The 17,043-nt window shown below is 37.6% G+C and overlaps 1 protein-coding gene across 1 annotated transcript in view; it reads right to left on the bottom strand.

Annotated features, from left to right (window-relative positions):
* ABI3BP (ABI family member 3 binding protein) overlaps positions 1-17,043 on the bottom strand; it is a 317,415-nt gene that overhangs the window by 108,768 nt on the left and 191,604 nt on the right. The window contains exons 15-22 of the mRNA XM_078851501.1: positions 16,283-16,357; positions 12,569-12,634; positions 12,099-12,173; positions 6,328-6,402; positions 4,243-4,317; positions 3,171-3,245; positions 2,166-2,243; positions 1,568-1,642 (exon numbers count right to left, since the gene is read on the bottom strand). Coding sequence (XP_078707627.1) covers positions 1,568-1,642; positions 2,166-2,243; positions 3,171-3,245; positions 4,243-4,317; positions 6,328-6,402; positions 12,099-12,173; positions 12,569-12,634; positions 16,283-16,357 — 594 coding nt within the window. The remainder of the gene's footprint in view (positions 1-1,567; positions 1,643-2,165; positions 2,244-3,170; positions 3,246-4,242; positions 4,318-6,327; positions 6,403-12,098; positions 12,174-12,568; positions 12,635-16,282; positions 16,358-17,043) is intronic.

Here is a 17,043-nt window from a genome sequence, read left to right as displayed (position 1 = left end):
AGACAGGGCCATTAATTTTGCCTATTTTATAAAACAGGGTAATGAGATTGCTTCCAAGATAGATTCAGGAGGAAGAGCTTCACTGCCATAAACAGAGTGGCAATGCACTCCTATGAATAAGTATATGTGAATTCACTGAGAAGAGGTTTTCAAGCCTAAAGGACTATATGACAAGATACCTAGAAGCAGGATAAAGACTAATGTTTCTAGTGCCACAATAGATCTCCTTAGAGAATATTAGGTTTTTTTAATGTAAAGAAAAAACCCAAAACTTTCCTTTGAGAAAGTCTCCTTACCCAGCTTTGCACTTAGTCTTTCAATAGTTATTTTTGACATACGAGTGGACGGTTGTCTTTTTGTGTATGATCTCAACAATTCTCAAATAATGAGAGGCAAATTCTGTTTACAGAGATGCACATATGCCTCCTATTGAGTTTATTCAAGGGCAGATATTTTATCCTTACAATAACATTGATAAAAACCACTATTCTGTGGACAAATTCAACTTAGAAAAGAAACTAAACTCATGAATGTGAGTTTGGGTCTGTTCTTACAGTATTTCTCTCCTAACAATTCTCCTGTATAAAAGAAATAGATCCAGAAACAGAATGAAGTTGGCATGATTAGCAGTGATGGTATGAAATGGTCTTCAGTGATGGAATTCTAATGATGGCTTGAACAGAAATACAGATTGACACACAGCTACTGAAACATTTGTTACCTAGTGTCGCCTTTGGCCTTTCAATAGTCTTTGAAGCTTTAAGTGTACTATGCTCCAAAAGTGGTGGTTTTTGTGCTATAAAATAAAAAGAATCCAAGCATAATTGAATAGTACAATAAAGAACATCAGTAACAAGTTTAAGATGTGGGAGGTTTAAAAGAGCTCATCTAGTATTTCCTACATTCCTTTTTTAATATAACATTAAGTATACAAAATAATAGAACATAGACTGGATTGTTGAACATCTGGTAACCTATGATCACCAGTACTTGGATCGTGAAGGGGGCTCTCTCCTCTTTTGACCTTGAATAGAACTGTGACAGGGATCCAACTGTTTCTGATCAAAGGAGCAGAAAAGGAAAAAAAGCACCACAAGACACCGGTTATGTCATCATGATCAAACGGCAAGATCCAGCACACAACTATGGACCCTGTAAGGGGCTTCCCCTTCTGTCAATCACAGCTATTTTCACTGAAAGGAAGCTCCCCTGTCATGACATCCTGGAAGCAAATGAGTAGAATGTACAAGGCACCAACATTGTGCTGGGACTAACGATGTGTTGTACGTACCTCATAATTGTACACAGCAAGGCAGAAGTTAATAATATAGTTAAAAACACATGCAAAAAGTATTCCCTGATTTTTTAAGTAATTTTCGAAATTGTGAAAATTCTTTGCATTGTATCACCATACTCATGCTCGCTCAATTGTCTGATGATCTTGAGTCTTGCTCGATATGGATCAGATGCCTTTATTCTGTTTGCTTCCTTTGTAGCAACACCGTAGGATATTTTTTTAAAGTATCTTCCTGATATATTGAATTGAATAAATGGACTACTTAATTACCAGGTTTCACATGCTGCACTTCTGGAAGAGGAGATGGTTTCAGTTTAGAAGGAATAAGTGGTGATTCATTTGGAGCTGAAAGAAAGAGCTTGGTTTATAACTAACTACTTCAGGAATCATTCAAGAAACTGCACATGCCACAAGTTTGCAATGAAGAAGAAACAATTCAGTATGGAATGTGAAAGTCAGCTGAGGACATCAGCATTCAACAGGGGGTCAGGGATGGAGTACTAAATTGTTGTGCATTAATCAGAAATAAAGTCAATGTTCCAAAGATGGATACAATTAAAATCATAGACATGAGGGAGATAGATGATAAAAGGATGATGGAGCTCTCCATGCAAGTTTCATTAGCTGATAGTTTTACTGCTTTAAGAACAGTTTCACTAGCATCAACTACATTCCTACAGAGAAGTGAATCAAAAGGTGTTAGAGTCTTTGGTGACACAGGAAAAACAAGAATCTACAAGTAGGATAAAGGTTAATGATTCAATGCATGAAATGATTTTATGGAAGAAATGCATTCCTGTGGGGATGGGATGTTCTCTGATTAAACAGACACAGTGTGACCATTCGCTGTGACAAACAACAACATTACCCAACGTTTCTCTTGGCCATTCAAGAGGACTAGAAGTTTGAGGTGAGAAAGATTCCAGAGTGGGTTCACTTGTTGCTGCTGGGAGAAATGTTGACAGTTACAAGAGAGCAAAGAGCTTATGGAAGAAAGAAGTTGCTTCATGGGTAAAACAATTTTGTTCTACAAGAAAAACTGAAGTATGCCACTGATTCTTGAACATTATTTTCAGTTTACCAGTTTAGTATATGTTAGAGATGAGCTCAGCTTTTTGAATTGCCTTGTTATGGTAACCATAAATCATGGTATCTGTGAATGTGCAGAGATTTTGGATGTTTGTTTAATTCCTTCCTGCCTTCACAAAAATAAATGTGGACTAAATTCTCATGATCAGATTTTAGGTCCTCACATGGCTTACCTCGTTATTTTGAGTTATGTTGCCGCACTTATTAAGATGACATGGAGTAACACGAAGGAAGAGAATAAAAAGGACATGTTGTGCTGCCAATTACTCAAATACTGACAACAGATGATATTTGGTCCAGAAAGCTGACAACTGATCCAACTATTGTCACAGTTCTGGAGAATCAGGTGTTCAATGAGTTAAATAACTTAATGCGCCTAGGATATTCTTTTCCTTCATATAAAAACTGTAGTAGTTTTACAGTACTTGTCTACAACTTTACCATCTACAACATGATGTTAATAGAATGTTTTGGATAATTATTACAGAATACTATAGTACTTTTTAGTATTTGTTTCATAGTGTTATCTATGCAGCATATCTTTCCAGTTACTGACAGGAAAACTGACTGGTATGTGTTGCCACACACAACATAGCTGTGAGACAACACAAGTTAATGCCAGTTTCTCAACAGCAATACGGTTTGGATGCTTGCTAAAAATTCAGCTGTAAGGGCCTTATCCAAAGTCCACTGAAATCAATTATAAGACTTCCATTTATTTCAATGGGGTTTATATCTGACCGTGAGCCACTGAATGGTAAAGACTCTGTAATAATTATTGTACCTGGTTTGAGATCTGTTATATCAGGCTCATCGGATGTTGCGGGGTTTGAAAAAACAGGATGAGTATCATCGAAAGCTAAAAAAAGAAATGGGTAATAATGTTTATTATTTTTTTAAATTTAGATTTTTATCTTCTGAGGTACTCAGTTAAAAGTCAGTGGTCCAGCCAATCTAATGAGTGAGCATCTCTTACTCTAGCAATGGAGCAGTGCTGATAAGGAATGAGATCTAAAGGCCAGCAATTGAAATTACAGTTCAAATGGAAACACACACAATGCAGTGAAGGCTAATGTTTACTCAGGTGGTTCATTTCATAGGTCTTTAAGCACCCTGAAAAGTACAAAGACAAAAAGCTTCTGACACAATCTGCTAGGATTCTATAAGCATCGAGTATTCAAGGAAGAATGGCAATAACATGTCTTTAGAGCTGGGCAAATATTGCAAAAAATATTCCTGCAAATATCTGATTCAATTCGCACCCCGTTAGTGCTTTGCTTTCTATGGACAGTCTGTGATGGAGTTTTACTAACACAAATGTTCACGGAAAGGAAGCAATATCATGTTAATTATGGAACAAATTATATAACTAAAACACAGCGAAATGTTTGTGACCAATCCATAAAGTTAAAAAATAATGGCCAACAAATTTTTGAACAATTTTCAATTAAGTGTGACCTGCTCATGGATACTCTACCAGCAGAAAAAGAAATGATTAATTCATCAGATAGATAATTCACTACAAATTATGTACTCAGCTCTATGCATGATTCACCAGGCTTCATCAGTTACATGAGAGTTAATAAACAAACAAGAACACCCCAGTAACTGCTCTTGACATTGACAAACAAAAATGCCCCAACCGGTGACAACCTTAGCAGTGAAACACAGACTGGATGTTGGTTCCTTTAAAAAAAAAAAAAAGCAGTGAGTATAGCTGTGAGATTTACTGATGACAATCAGCATGATTTATTGGTATGGCAGATGACTAAAACAAGGAAAGACTCCCAGAATTAGCTGTGATGACAAAACCAAAGAGTTTAATTAAAGAAAGAAACTGAATGTGTCATTATTACCCATTGTTGTTCCTAGCAAATGAGATATTCTGGAAATTAGAGGCACAGATGTTTCCAGGTCAGCACTATTTGTAGCTGCAGGAAAAAAAAAGGAAACAAATCTGAGATGTGGCCGCATACAGTGTAGTGAGGGGTGTATGTGTGTGTGGGGAAAATAAGAGAGAGATTACATTACATTCCTTTGCAAGGGCCTAACAATGCTGTTGATGTTACATAAACAGATTAAAGGGCCTTTTGGCACCCAGGTAAGAAACTCATTTAATAAAGTTTTGCAAAAATGTCATTATCTTAGTATTTGCTAAAAAGAAAAGGAGGACTTGTGGCACCTTAGAGACTAACCAATTTATTTGAGCATAAGCTTTCGTGAGCTACAGCTCACTTCATCGGATGCATTCAGTGGAAAAACATACATAGTATATGCTGTAATTCTTTATAAATAGGTTCAGCAAAGTAGTGTGCAACTGCGTGCACACATTTGCCTTCAACTATATCTAAAGCAACAGACTGGTTCCTTATGCTACACCTTTGCATAAAGGATTAGAATAAGGTTTAGAATGTCTACAGTAAACACTGCATTTTCCAGTTATAGATGCCCCAATATAGCTCTTCATGAAATTACTTAACACTGTTAGTTTTCAATGTTCAGGTGTTTTTTTCTTTCATGCTGGACTTGTGTCCCTAGTATGAATTAATTAAGTTTAAAATCAATCACTACAAGCAGTACATTTTATATTATAATCTAACAAAAACGTACACATATAAGATCCCAAGGGATGCTGCAGAGCCCAGAGGCAACACAGCAAGGAAGTTCATAATAAACCACAGCTTAATAGTTCATGGGAAGGCTATGACCAGTGTTTCTCCCTCAAACCTTTATTCTGTTCTATTCTATTCAGGCTTTTATACTGTGCTCATCACTGTAGTATCGGAGTACTTTCCTATAGCGCATTAAGCACCGTGACCACACATCTGTCATTTGTTGTTTATTTTCCAAAGGGAGAAATGTGCGGAGTGGAGGGTCTAGCTTTGCATGTGCAAGTTCTGTCTAAGAAAACTAATTGCTAAATAAAGACAAAGTCGTCCCAGGGTAAACAATAATATACCCCCAACAACAAAAGTTAATTTAGTGCTGCTGAAAGGCCTTTACTATATTTACAGGCCTTCACCATATTTTTAGACAGACAGATAGTTAGGGAAACAGTTAGAATAGAAGGTGCTCAGGACAACCTACAAATCCCTCAAATGGTGTAGGGAAAAGATATATATAATACTTCAACAGGAATCCCCTTGTATTGCATCCTCTTTTCAAATGACATTGTCTCAGTCAGTATTTACAAACTGTATTGTGATCACTTAGTCTTGTTTGTAGGGTGTGAACCTCAGTCAAGGCACAGATATCTTTATGGCAAAAGATGTCTTTTCTACTGTACATTGTGTTGAGATCATCCCTTGCTTTTTGGTATCTCCACACAGTATTTCTAGCTATCCTCCTTTCAGTGGAGGAGTGGCCTCAGATTGCTATTTCGCTATCAGCTCTGATACAAAGCTAACCTCCAAAGCCTCTGAAAGGTCTGGATAAACCCTCAGACAGTCAATCTTTCTCTGAACTTTTGATTGTTTATTCTACCTTTGCAGTACTGCAGTGGCCTAAGACTTTTCCCCTCTATATGTAAGTCTCACTTCCCAACAGCTGACAACATACTAATCCACATCTTTTCACCAATAATTTTGTATACCTGATATCTTTTCTTGGGTAAAAGGTCACAATCCCAACTGATCCTAACTCCACCCTGCTTTCCTTTCCTTCTAGCCCTGTAGGTCCTTTCCTGATCCCTCCCTTTGGTAAATACCACACTACACAGGCACAATGCCTTGCCAGGGTTTCTGTCTGAAACCTGCATTGTCTCCAGTACAGAAATAGCCAGGATGCATTTGCTGGACTTGGGGGAACAACATGGAATGTGAAATCACACTGAAATCAGACAGAGCTGAGTAAACCAGTTGAAACCTTCAAAACGGAGACAGTAATAAATAACCTTTTTGGTACAAAATATTAAGCTTCAGAAATAATGCAACTATCATTACCAGATTCTAGCTCAAATATTTCTGGAATTTCAGGTGTTTGGGGAGTGGAAGAAACATGTAGAAAGTCATATGAAGCTGGAAAACAAAACAAAAAACTGCGCTTTATTAATTGAAAACACCGAGAACCATCATGGAACAACAGCAGCTTCACTTAAAAATTTAAGTCTGTTTCCAGCCTATACAGAAGTATTAGGAACTGAAGATCAGCAGCAGCTGAAACCTACATTGCTATACAAGAACGATCTAATAAAGAACCATATTTATTTTCCCAGACATGCATGAACACACACTATGTACGTGACAGTGATTGCTGAAATCATAGTAAAAATACCACGAAAGATGTAAGAAAATATTATTGACAACCAGAAAGACAAAAATATAGATGAAAGATGACAAGGTAGATGAAAGGAGATTAAACTTTGTAGACAAGCTGAGTAACAGGCTGAGAAATGACTTGCTGTCTAGTGAGCCACGCACAGGACTGGAAGTCCTGATTCTGAAACAGACTCACTCTAAAAAATGTATGCCTAGAAAATTGCTGAAGAGAACAATCATTCACTGGCACATGGGAGGATGATTTACAATAGGTCCAATCCTTCAGTAATGTATTTGATCATATGATTCTTTGTGGGCTTGGGAAATAAGAAGCCACTCTGCCTTAGTTTTCTCATCTCTAAAATGGAAATGATAACTACCTGACAGAGGTTCAGTGAGGATTAACTAGCTAATGCTTGTAGCTTTATTGGCACAGTATTGTAGTACTATGAAATATGTTATTAAAAGCTGTTAGACTTAGAGCGGAGCCGCTAATGGGCATGTATGCAAGAGATGAAGGAAATTAATACTTCCAAATGATATAATATTCTCCAGTGTCCATGTTTGTAAGAGAAAGGGATATTGTTCAGCACAAGCGGATAACACAAAGTTAATATGTTCTTTGACACAGTTTTAAATGTGATCTACAAAGAAAAATAATCAACATGGTCTGTTCCCTTTGTTTCTTTACGATGTAAAAAGCCTGAAACGCTCCCTCCCCCAACATAATGAGCAAACAATCGTTCTACTTGTTTTTTACCTTACAAATATCAGGAATATCAAGTCTTGCCTTCCCTGTTTTTGCCTAAGGAGTCCTCAGGGGACCAAAACTGCATGTGAGCTTTCTCATTACTTTCCTGAATAGCAAGGGGTGTTAAATCTTTAACAAAATGTGTTTTCTTCCTCAGTGTTTGCCAGGAGTTTAAGTTAAATAGGTTTTTAACAAAAACAAACGAAAACATTTTAAACTGAGAAAATAGTATTTCCTCTAAATTGTTCAGGGTTCATTTCCAGGGTGCTAGTGGTATCATAACTAGAATAATTCTCCTGCCATCCATACAACAGTTTTCCAGGGGGGAAAAAAGTTTAAAAGACCTTAATTTCTAATGCTAAAATAAGCGGGGCAGGGGGTGGGGTGGGGGTGATGAGGCCTTCTTCATATATTTTACACATACCAGAAAAACCAAAACTTCTTTTGCAGCTAGCCTTTAATGAACAGACATAGAATCAAGGATGTAACTCTCTCGTGTAAAGGCAGATATCACCATGTGAATGGAATGGGACCTGAAAGCTCAAAACTATAACAAGACACACTACTTTCAGAAAAATCTTCCCCTCAGAACCCAGTTGGCTGGCTGTTTTCTCTATCTAGGCAAGTTTCTAGTGTACTGTAATCCATGTAACCTTTAAATACAGTGCCAGGACTATCACCAGGGGAAGCTAATGACTAGAATACTCAAGAGAACCCAGAGCTCAGATCTTACCAAAGGAAAAGAAAGATGAAAGTAAACTTGTCTGCTAGAGTATCGGCAGAGAGAAAGCTAGGGACTATCTGGGTAAGTCTACACTGCAAAGTAAAACCGCAACACTGTCTCTGAGACCAGGTCAATAAAAATAGCACTGCAGACATTCCTGCTCAGCCTGGAGCCTGGGCTGAGACCCTCTCCTTTGCCAGGTGCCAGACAGCGCAGATGTACCCTCTGATGCTGCAAAATAGCTGATAAAAGTCATTGTGGTCCCAGACTTGGGCTGAAACTTAAGGTTTACAAGTGGCCATTGTAACAAGTACTGTAAAGTTTATCATTGGTTGGTTAGCTCAGTTAATTAGAGCAAGGTATTAATAATGCCAGCAACCAGGCAGCAATCCTCACAATGTCTGCAGCTTTAAAAAAGAGACTGATCTTGTGGTTAAGGCATAAAGAAAACACAGAAGGGGCTAAGAAGATCTGGGTTCAACTCCTCCCTTTACCGTAGACTTTCTGGGTGACCACAGGAAAAAAAATCACTTAATCGCTCAGTGCCTCAGTTTCCCATCTATAAAATGGGGAATAATATTTCCATTCTCCCACCTCTGGTCTGTCTTGGATGTTTAGATTGTAAACTCTTTGGGGATCAAACTGTGTTTTATTTTATATATATATATACACACATACACACACATGTGCACACACACACACCAGCTACCATAATGTGGACCCAATGTCAGCAGGGTCCTCTATGTATTACAATAATACAAAAAACATCCACAAGTCTGAGGAGGGTCAGGGAGATGCCAATAGATCAGACTTCATCACTTCTATGCCATGAAACTGCACAAAAATCCCCCCCCCAAACTAAAGAACAAAAATCCCACAATGTATCACTACTGCTTTTAACAGTTTTGCCAGCAGTATGTTTTTCTGGGTTTGTGAAACAGCAACACGTTTTTCTTTTTTACATTAGGTAAAATGTAGTTTCTGTATGTGGACAACTATCATTTTTCACAGTTGAATCCTCAGCAGGCAAGTAATTAGTAGTTTAGCACAATTTCAACACAAATCTTTTAACTACCTATACTTTTTACATGAAGAAAGAACTATGTGTAGCTCAGATGCTTGTCTCTTTCATCAACAGAAGTTGGTCCAATAAAATATATTACCTCACCCACCTTGTCTCTCTAATGTCCCAGGACCAACACGGCTACAAGAATAGTACAGACTACATTTTTTACACTCATCTTCAAACCCTGCAAGATCAACACTCATTCCTACAATCCTGCAAGATCAACACTCATTCCTACTTTTCATCTATGCAGAGAATTTTTGTAACTGGGTGGGCTGGACTAGTTGAAACAAACACTTAATGCAAACCACATGCAGGCTATATGTGTAAAACTTGACATCTTTAAACTATTTAATTTAATAGTCAACAAATGTTTCTTATCCACAAAAGCCTCTCTATACCACAAAGACAAAAACATGATTGGGGAAGGAAACGCTCTTGAAAGTTATAAATAAGTTTCCATTCCATTCACACAAGGTCAACTGCAAATTAACAGTGTTGGTTATCAAAGTTCATAAGAAGCAAGTATGCTAACGAGTGGCTAACTACACCATAGTTAAATTTCTGTGTAAAAGTGCATTTTCAAAGTGCTGTAATATATTTAGGGCCTGATTAACCATCGCTTTACTACGGTTTTACACTGATGTAACTCCATGGAGTTACAATGGCATAAAACTGGAGTAACATAGTAGTGAAGAAAAGAAAAGGAGTAGTTGTGGCACCTTAGAGACTAACCAATTTATTTGAGCATAAACTTTCGTGAGCTACAGCTCACTTCATCGGACGATGAAGTTGCAGTGGGGGAGGTTTAGGTTGGATATTAGGAAAAACTTTTTCACTAGGAGGGTGGTGAAACACTGGAATGCGTTGCCTAGGGAGGTGGTGGAATCTCCTTCCTTAGAAGTTTTTAAGGTCAGGCTTGACAAAGCCCTGGCTGGGATGATTTAATTGGGGATTGGTCCTGCTTTTGAGCAGGGGGTTGGACTAGATGACCTCCTGAGGTCCCTTCCAACCCCGATATTCTATGATTCTATGATTCTAAAACAAACAAACAAACAAACAAACACCTAGATAAAAGTAATTAAAGACACTGTCATACATTTGGCGCATTAAGGTAAAGAGAAGTGGTGGGTGGCACAAGATTGCTTAATAAAAGATTATGAGCCTTTAGAGAACAACGGGCTGTAATTACCAGATATGGTTAGTGCCTTTTCTGAAGTTTTGGGTCTTGAAGGAAAAAACTGCATTTCTCACAGGGCTGAGAGAAAAACTAGATTGTCGTTTCCGAGATCATAACAGAATGCTTTGTTGAGCACAGAAAACATATGCCATCAACTTAGTGACAAAGCAGTTGGTCAGCTGCTAAGTCTCCTTTTAAATTAAAAGTCAGTACATTCCACAGTGCAGTCTAATGACAGCAACTTGAAATTGCCTCAAAAGTTGGATGGAATTCTCAGCTTTAAAAGGAAATAGAATATTCTGTTCACACAAAGACAACAGCCGTGCACAGTCAGAACCATAAGCATGGGTACAGCTGCATGCTACACGTGTTCAGTGTGTTCTGGAACAGATGACTGATTAAGCAGTTTCATAATGTGCTTGAAAAAGGGAAATAAAAGAAGTGTAAAGAATAAGCTTTGACAGTATGAATGGGAACTGAACTGAATTCTATGATATGGAAATCTAAAAGGTATGATATTATACACCGAGAAAACATTATCCTCATTTACCAACTTCTGCTTTACTAGCTTCAGGTGTAACAGGTTTCAGAGTTGTTTGAATAATTACTGTAAGAAAAAAAAAATCCATTTGAGATGGTCAGATTCTATTGTACACCTCACAAATAATTTCTTTACGTGGTTGCCATTTCGTGTTGCTATGTAGTTTAACAAAATTGCATTTAAGCGTTCTGTACAGTAATGAATGGGACAGAATTGCAGATTATACTTTTTTTCAAATGCAAACGGCCTCGGAACTAAGGAAGCCAGAATTAGTGACATTATAGCCAACCTTAAAGGTTATGTGACATCAACTGTGATAGATCTATTTTCCAATAAAGGCTTTAGATCTGATTCTCCACTACTTTGCACTCTGTGCAGTCATTTATCCCTGTGCAAAGTATATGTAACATACCAATATGCACATTTGTTAGCTTTCTCACCCCCTTTGCACTAATTTTTCACAGGGGAAGAGGGCTACACAAGGTAATTTAGTGGAGAATCAGGCCCTTACTCTATTCTACATTTTATTGATTTACATACCATTTTTACTTTCAAATCATTTTCACAGCAGAAACAAGGCATGAGTTATCTGTGAGAAATAGCAGCTTGCTACTGGAGTGAGGTAACTGGTCACTCTGAGCAAAGTTTTCAAACCTGGGTGCTTAAAATTAACTTGCAAATCTATATTGGGACTCCTAAAAAAAATGGCCTGATTTTCATAGGTGCAGAGTGAATGTAGCTACCATGGATTTCAGTGGTGTTTGTCAATGCTTAGCATTTCTTCAGATCACGACACTTAAATGTAGGGGTTGAAACATGTATTTAGATGTTAACTTTAGGTATCCACTGTAAGCCGGGTAAAATTTTAAGGCACTAGGATTGTATACAATAATACTTTGTTATATCCATTTGTATATAATAGGTCAACTGCTACTGTACTTAAAATATGGATGATCTTACAAATCTAATAAACGTATATGAGAAATTTAATCATAATGATCCAGGATTCTAAAGGTGTCAAGCAAAATGTTGTAAATAAATATGCTACTTCATACAGCACATACATGTCAACAGTATTCTTGTTCCCAAAGTAAGTTATACAGAGTAAATTAAGCTAACCACTTTGACTAAAAATACAGAGATGTCTTCTAAATTTACCTGCCAAAAAATTAATTTGACAAGAAATATAGTTACCAGATTTGGTTGGTAGCTTTTCTGGGATGCCAGATGGTTTGGATCTTGAAGAAACAAGCTGTGTTTCATCAAAAACTGAAAAGAGAATCTGAGTTTAAAATGTTGAGGGACTTCAGAGGTGATGGGACAGCATGACACTCAGCTACAGCCAAGTTGCACATTTCAAGATGATGCTGACACAGGGGAAAGCAAGATGGTGGATGGGCAGAAAGTGAGCTGTGAGATGATTGTGTAACATGAAGAGTGAGGTTGGTGACAATATGTCCTTTTAGCAGCAAGCCATTAAATCAGTTCAGAAAATGCTTTTCAGGTGATGATTATGAGGAAACGGTTGATACAGCAGGATCAAACGAAAAGTTTTGCATGTGAGGTTTTGAAGCCGAAGTGTTTGAGCAAACCTTAAGACTATCTTTAGCAGATAGAAGATATGCCAAGATGATGGAAAAATAACTGAATCATATACGATTTACCCATCACTGTCCCTGGGGTTTCCATGGAAGGAAAAGATGTAGATTTCAGGGCTGGTTTCTTGGCAGCTAAGAGCAAATATGAAAACAATCCTGAGATATTGGGGTAGGCATTCTTTGCACAAGTGGTACCAACTCATAACTTTAAAACAGAAAAAACATGTTCGTATTTGGTGTTTGTGTTTTTTTAATCATTTGAGTTTTGGAGAAGATCTGAACTCCCTTGATCTATTGCGGTTTATGAAAAAAATCCAAATATTGTGGTTTGGGCTCATTTTTAATGAGGATGACATAAATATATGTTAAAATCAGAACTAATAAACTAAATTGTTTTCTGTTTCATACAGTAGCTGTCTGCTTTCACATCTATTTTCAATCAGATTCTGAATGACTCATTTTATCAACGGATATGATCCCATGTTACCACCTATCAGCAGAAAGGGGAATAGTGATCTTGGACATTATGCAAACAAATACCACATTATTCACAGCTATTGGCAGCAGGACTTTAACTGTATTTACACCCAGTAAGAACTATATGATATTTCCCAAAAGTATCACACTAAACTGCAGGTGTATAAAAAAAGCTGTCTTTTTTAAAAAGTTAAAATTCAAAGTAAATTGGCCATCCACAAAGTTTCTAAATTAAAAAGATGCCTCTCTGTGGTATAATCAGATACAAAAATAAATAAGAAAAACATTCTGGGGGAAAGCAGGGAAAAATTTATGTAAAACACAACTAAAGATATATTCACAGAAACTAAATTTTACTCTATTTGCTGATCTTATGAGAGATCTGACACTTTCTTGATGCAGTTAATATAAAACCCACTTACTAAAATGTAACTTTTAAAAAAATGTAACATTTTAAAAAGCAATTCAGAAGATAGTCACTTGAAACAATAAGTCAGATACTGTGCAGAAAAGCAAGGTGGTATCATAGGCCTTGTAAGTGTCCTGGCCTCTCTAAGAGTATGGGACTTTTCCCATTTATTTCAGTGGAGGCAGGATGAAGCCAAAATAATACTCTTTAAAAAGAGATTCACAAGAATCATGCTCAAGGTTTGGAAAATCCAGGCTAAAGGACCATGGTATTCAAATTCTATAGGCTGGAACACAGTGTTGAGAGCGATAACAAAAGCATCCAAGCCCCAATCCTGCAAAGTTGTTCAGGTGAAAAGCCCTTACCAACCACATGGAATGGCACTGACTTCATCTGGTATGTCTACACTCAGGCGTGCTGGAACAATTTGTATCGTGGGGGTGCTGAGAACCACTGAACGAAGCTGTAAGCCTTGCCTATGATGGAAACCAATTCAAGCCAGGGAGTGCGGTAGCACCTCCAATTCCAGCACCTATGTCTAATCTGTAATGAAAAATCCCGTGGCACCAAGTCTCAGAGCCTGGATCAGATGACTTGGGCTCCCAGGGCTCAGGCTGTGGAGATGAGAATTGCAGTGTAAACATTTGGGCTTGAGCTGAAGCCCAGCCTCTGAGACCTTCCCCCGTCTCAGAGTCTCAGAGCCCAGGGTTCCAGTTCAAGCTTGAATGTCTACACTGAAATTTTATTGCCCTGCAACTTGAGCCCAAGTCAGCTGACCTGGGCCAGCCTTAGCCATGCCATGGGTCTTTTATTGCTTTGTAGATGCGCTCAGTGAGATTCTGACTGTGTAGATCTCCCTCCCAAAATCAGGGTCCAAACCAGAACAATTAAATCACACTTCATGCTATGTGGTCTCAATGGAAGACCTCAAACGTACAATTTAGAGCTAACCCGAAACAAATTATGTGAATGAAATGCTAGCTTTGCCAGGTGTATCACTATTCTATTTTTTTACCTTTAATTTTGGAAAGCACATGTGGGATTAGATTATTAGTAGTATTATCCCTAATAATTTTGAAGTCAGTAGCTATATTTCAACAAACCATGTTCTTAAAAATTACTGAACATCCTCTCTCTTTAATACTCACTTTAATGGCTTTTCAAGACGTACAATTAGTTCACGGGAAGATGGGGTGTAAATCTACCTCATGCTAGCCTGCCGTTCACTAATTGTTCACGTGGACCCTGAAATTGCTCACTAAGATTTCCCTATGCACTTTGATCTAACCCACTTTGAAATGGGAGTAGATCTAAGTGTACTAGGGAACTTTTAGGGCATGACAGCATGGTCCACACATGGTGCGCAGCATGCCAGTGTGAAGTAGATTTACACCCCAGCTTGCTGTGCACTAACTGCTCATCGGGATGAGCCCTAACTGTATCTTACTGGATCTCTTTCACAACAATAGAAATAGATGGCTGTGTTCATTCCATAGGGGAGAGAGCTGCTGGCCTCAAAGCAAATCCAGAAATGCTGTGAGAAATTATAATAAATCAGAAACAAATTCTAAAATCTTTACCAAATTTCTACTCAGCCCTAACTCACGCTGAAGTCTACGGGAGTTTGCTTAAGCATTTCCATGTTAGGGACTTCTTTTGCATGAAGTACATGAACTGAAAAGTACATGCTCTAAATAAACTGCCACTATCACATGATAGGCTGCAGTAGCGTTTAGTGCAAGAATTAACTGAATCAGTACTGTCTCAGGGGAAAGAATACCACTTACCTCACCTGAGTGTTAACTAAGCCTGAGCATACTTAAGCAATGAAATTCATGTTCGCAGCATTACAATGGGGTCTTTTGAGTTCATCTTATCTATAAACTTGCGAGTTAGAATTTAGTTGTGAAATCAGGTAAGAAAAAATGTGCTCTGACACAAATTCAAAATAAAAGATTAAAATAACGTAAGTCAAAAAATCAATCAATCAATAAATATGCTCTAGCTCTTGTTAGTAATCATTAGACTTTTTCACTAAAATAGTAGTGAGGTTCACTAGCTTACTACTCTAACACCTTAGCATGGGCAAGGATAGTTTCCACTGGACTCTATGGGAACCACACAAATGCATCCTGGGACAAAATTATGCCCTACGGCAATTGTGGAAGGGTTGTCAGGTTCTCAAGCACAACAGAAGTGCTATGGTCTAAGGTTAAAAAAAATCAGCTGCCGCTTCTGGGTACCCAGCTGGAGACTTATTAAAGGGGACTGATTATCAAAGGGCAAGCCCTCAACACTTTATGAAAATCAGGCCCTTTTAAAATGTGCCAACAGTTGAAGCAACACAAATAACTATTCACATTTGAAAATTTAGGCCATAGGTACATCTCTAACAAGAAGAAGCTAATAACTTCACTAGACAAATCAACTATTTAACAAAGTCATTACACAGTCCACAACTTTGCTGTTGGATGGAATGACAGTTCAGCTGAGAGATACAAGCCATCTCTGAAACTGAAGGGGCATTTACAAGGAAAATGCTAAACCCATGGAACAGATCTTTCGCAAAAAGAAGTTTTTATAGCTCTACTAACTTAATTGGAGCTGTGACAATTTACATGAGCTGAGGATAGTCTCCATATCTTCACAAGTCTTCTAACAAGATTTGTAAGTAAATCATTTTGAGCATCATGTCACTAAAATCAAAACAAGACTTATGTGGAGCCATAATTTTGCAGTAGAAAAATCTCATGGCTGTAGCATTATAAATCATACAACCACATTATTGTATCTGAGTCATTAAAACCACAAAACCCACCTGGTCATACTACCAACAAATATAACTCAAATAATATTTGTCTCGAAACTCTCAACTTTAGAAATAAGGCAATTACCAGGTTTTGTCTGTAGTATTTTTGGAGTATCAGATATTTTGGATCCAGAAGGAATCAGCTGCATTTCATTAGAAGCTATGGTAAAAGAAATAATGAGGTCTTTATTTGCTATGGGTCATTGGGAAAACATGGCACAGAAATTATTCCAGCACACACAAAGTGCATGCCTGAAGCCAGCAATATAAGAATAGGCTGACCACTGAGATACAATTTCATAAATAATGGAAAGAAACATTGTGGAAAGACAAAAAGGAGACTGGAACATGAATATCCTCGGCTCTGTCCTGAACCATCATATGAAGAATCACCTGTCTAAGGAAGACAGAAATAAATATCCAACAATGAAAGTTTATCTGCTTTGCAGTTAAGCAGAGACAACCATGATTTAGTTCTCTTAAAAGCATCCTCTAAAGCAGTGCAGCCAAACAAAGTTAACCTTGCCAAAGAAACTGCAAAGGAAAAAATTGGATTAAAATAAGCTGCAAACAAAACAAAACAAAAAATCACCATTACACAATATTCCCCTGGGCTTCTGAAATGCAGGAGGTATTTTAGTGTTAGGAAATTCTGGAAGCCTGTTTGGAACTGCGAGGGGGGTGAGGGAAAAAGAGGAAGTACAAAATTGATGGGAGTCAGTAGAAATCTGAAAAAAGAAGTGTTTGTTAACACTTGCGGTTCTCTTTGTATAGTATAGCAAAAACACCCTTGTCCCTACATTCCAGTGCTAGTGAATTCAATACAATCTTTTCTTTTATTACTCA

This window comes from Lepidochelys kempii, chromosome 1, assembly GCF_965140285.1.
Source record: "Lepidochelys kempii isolate rLepKem1 chromosome 1, rLepKem1.hap1, whole genome shotgun sequence".
Classification (NCBI taxonomy): Eukaryota; Metazoa; Chordata; order Testudines; family Cheloniidae; genus Lepidochelys; species Lepidochelys kempii.
The sequence above is the reverse complement of the archived record's forward strand: the minus strand, read 5'-3'. Positions and strand labels throughout refer to the sequence as shown.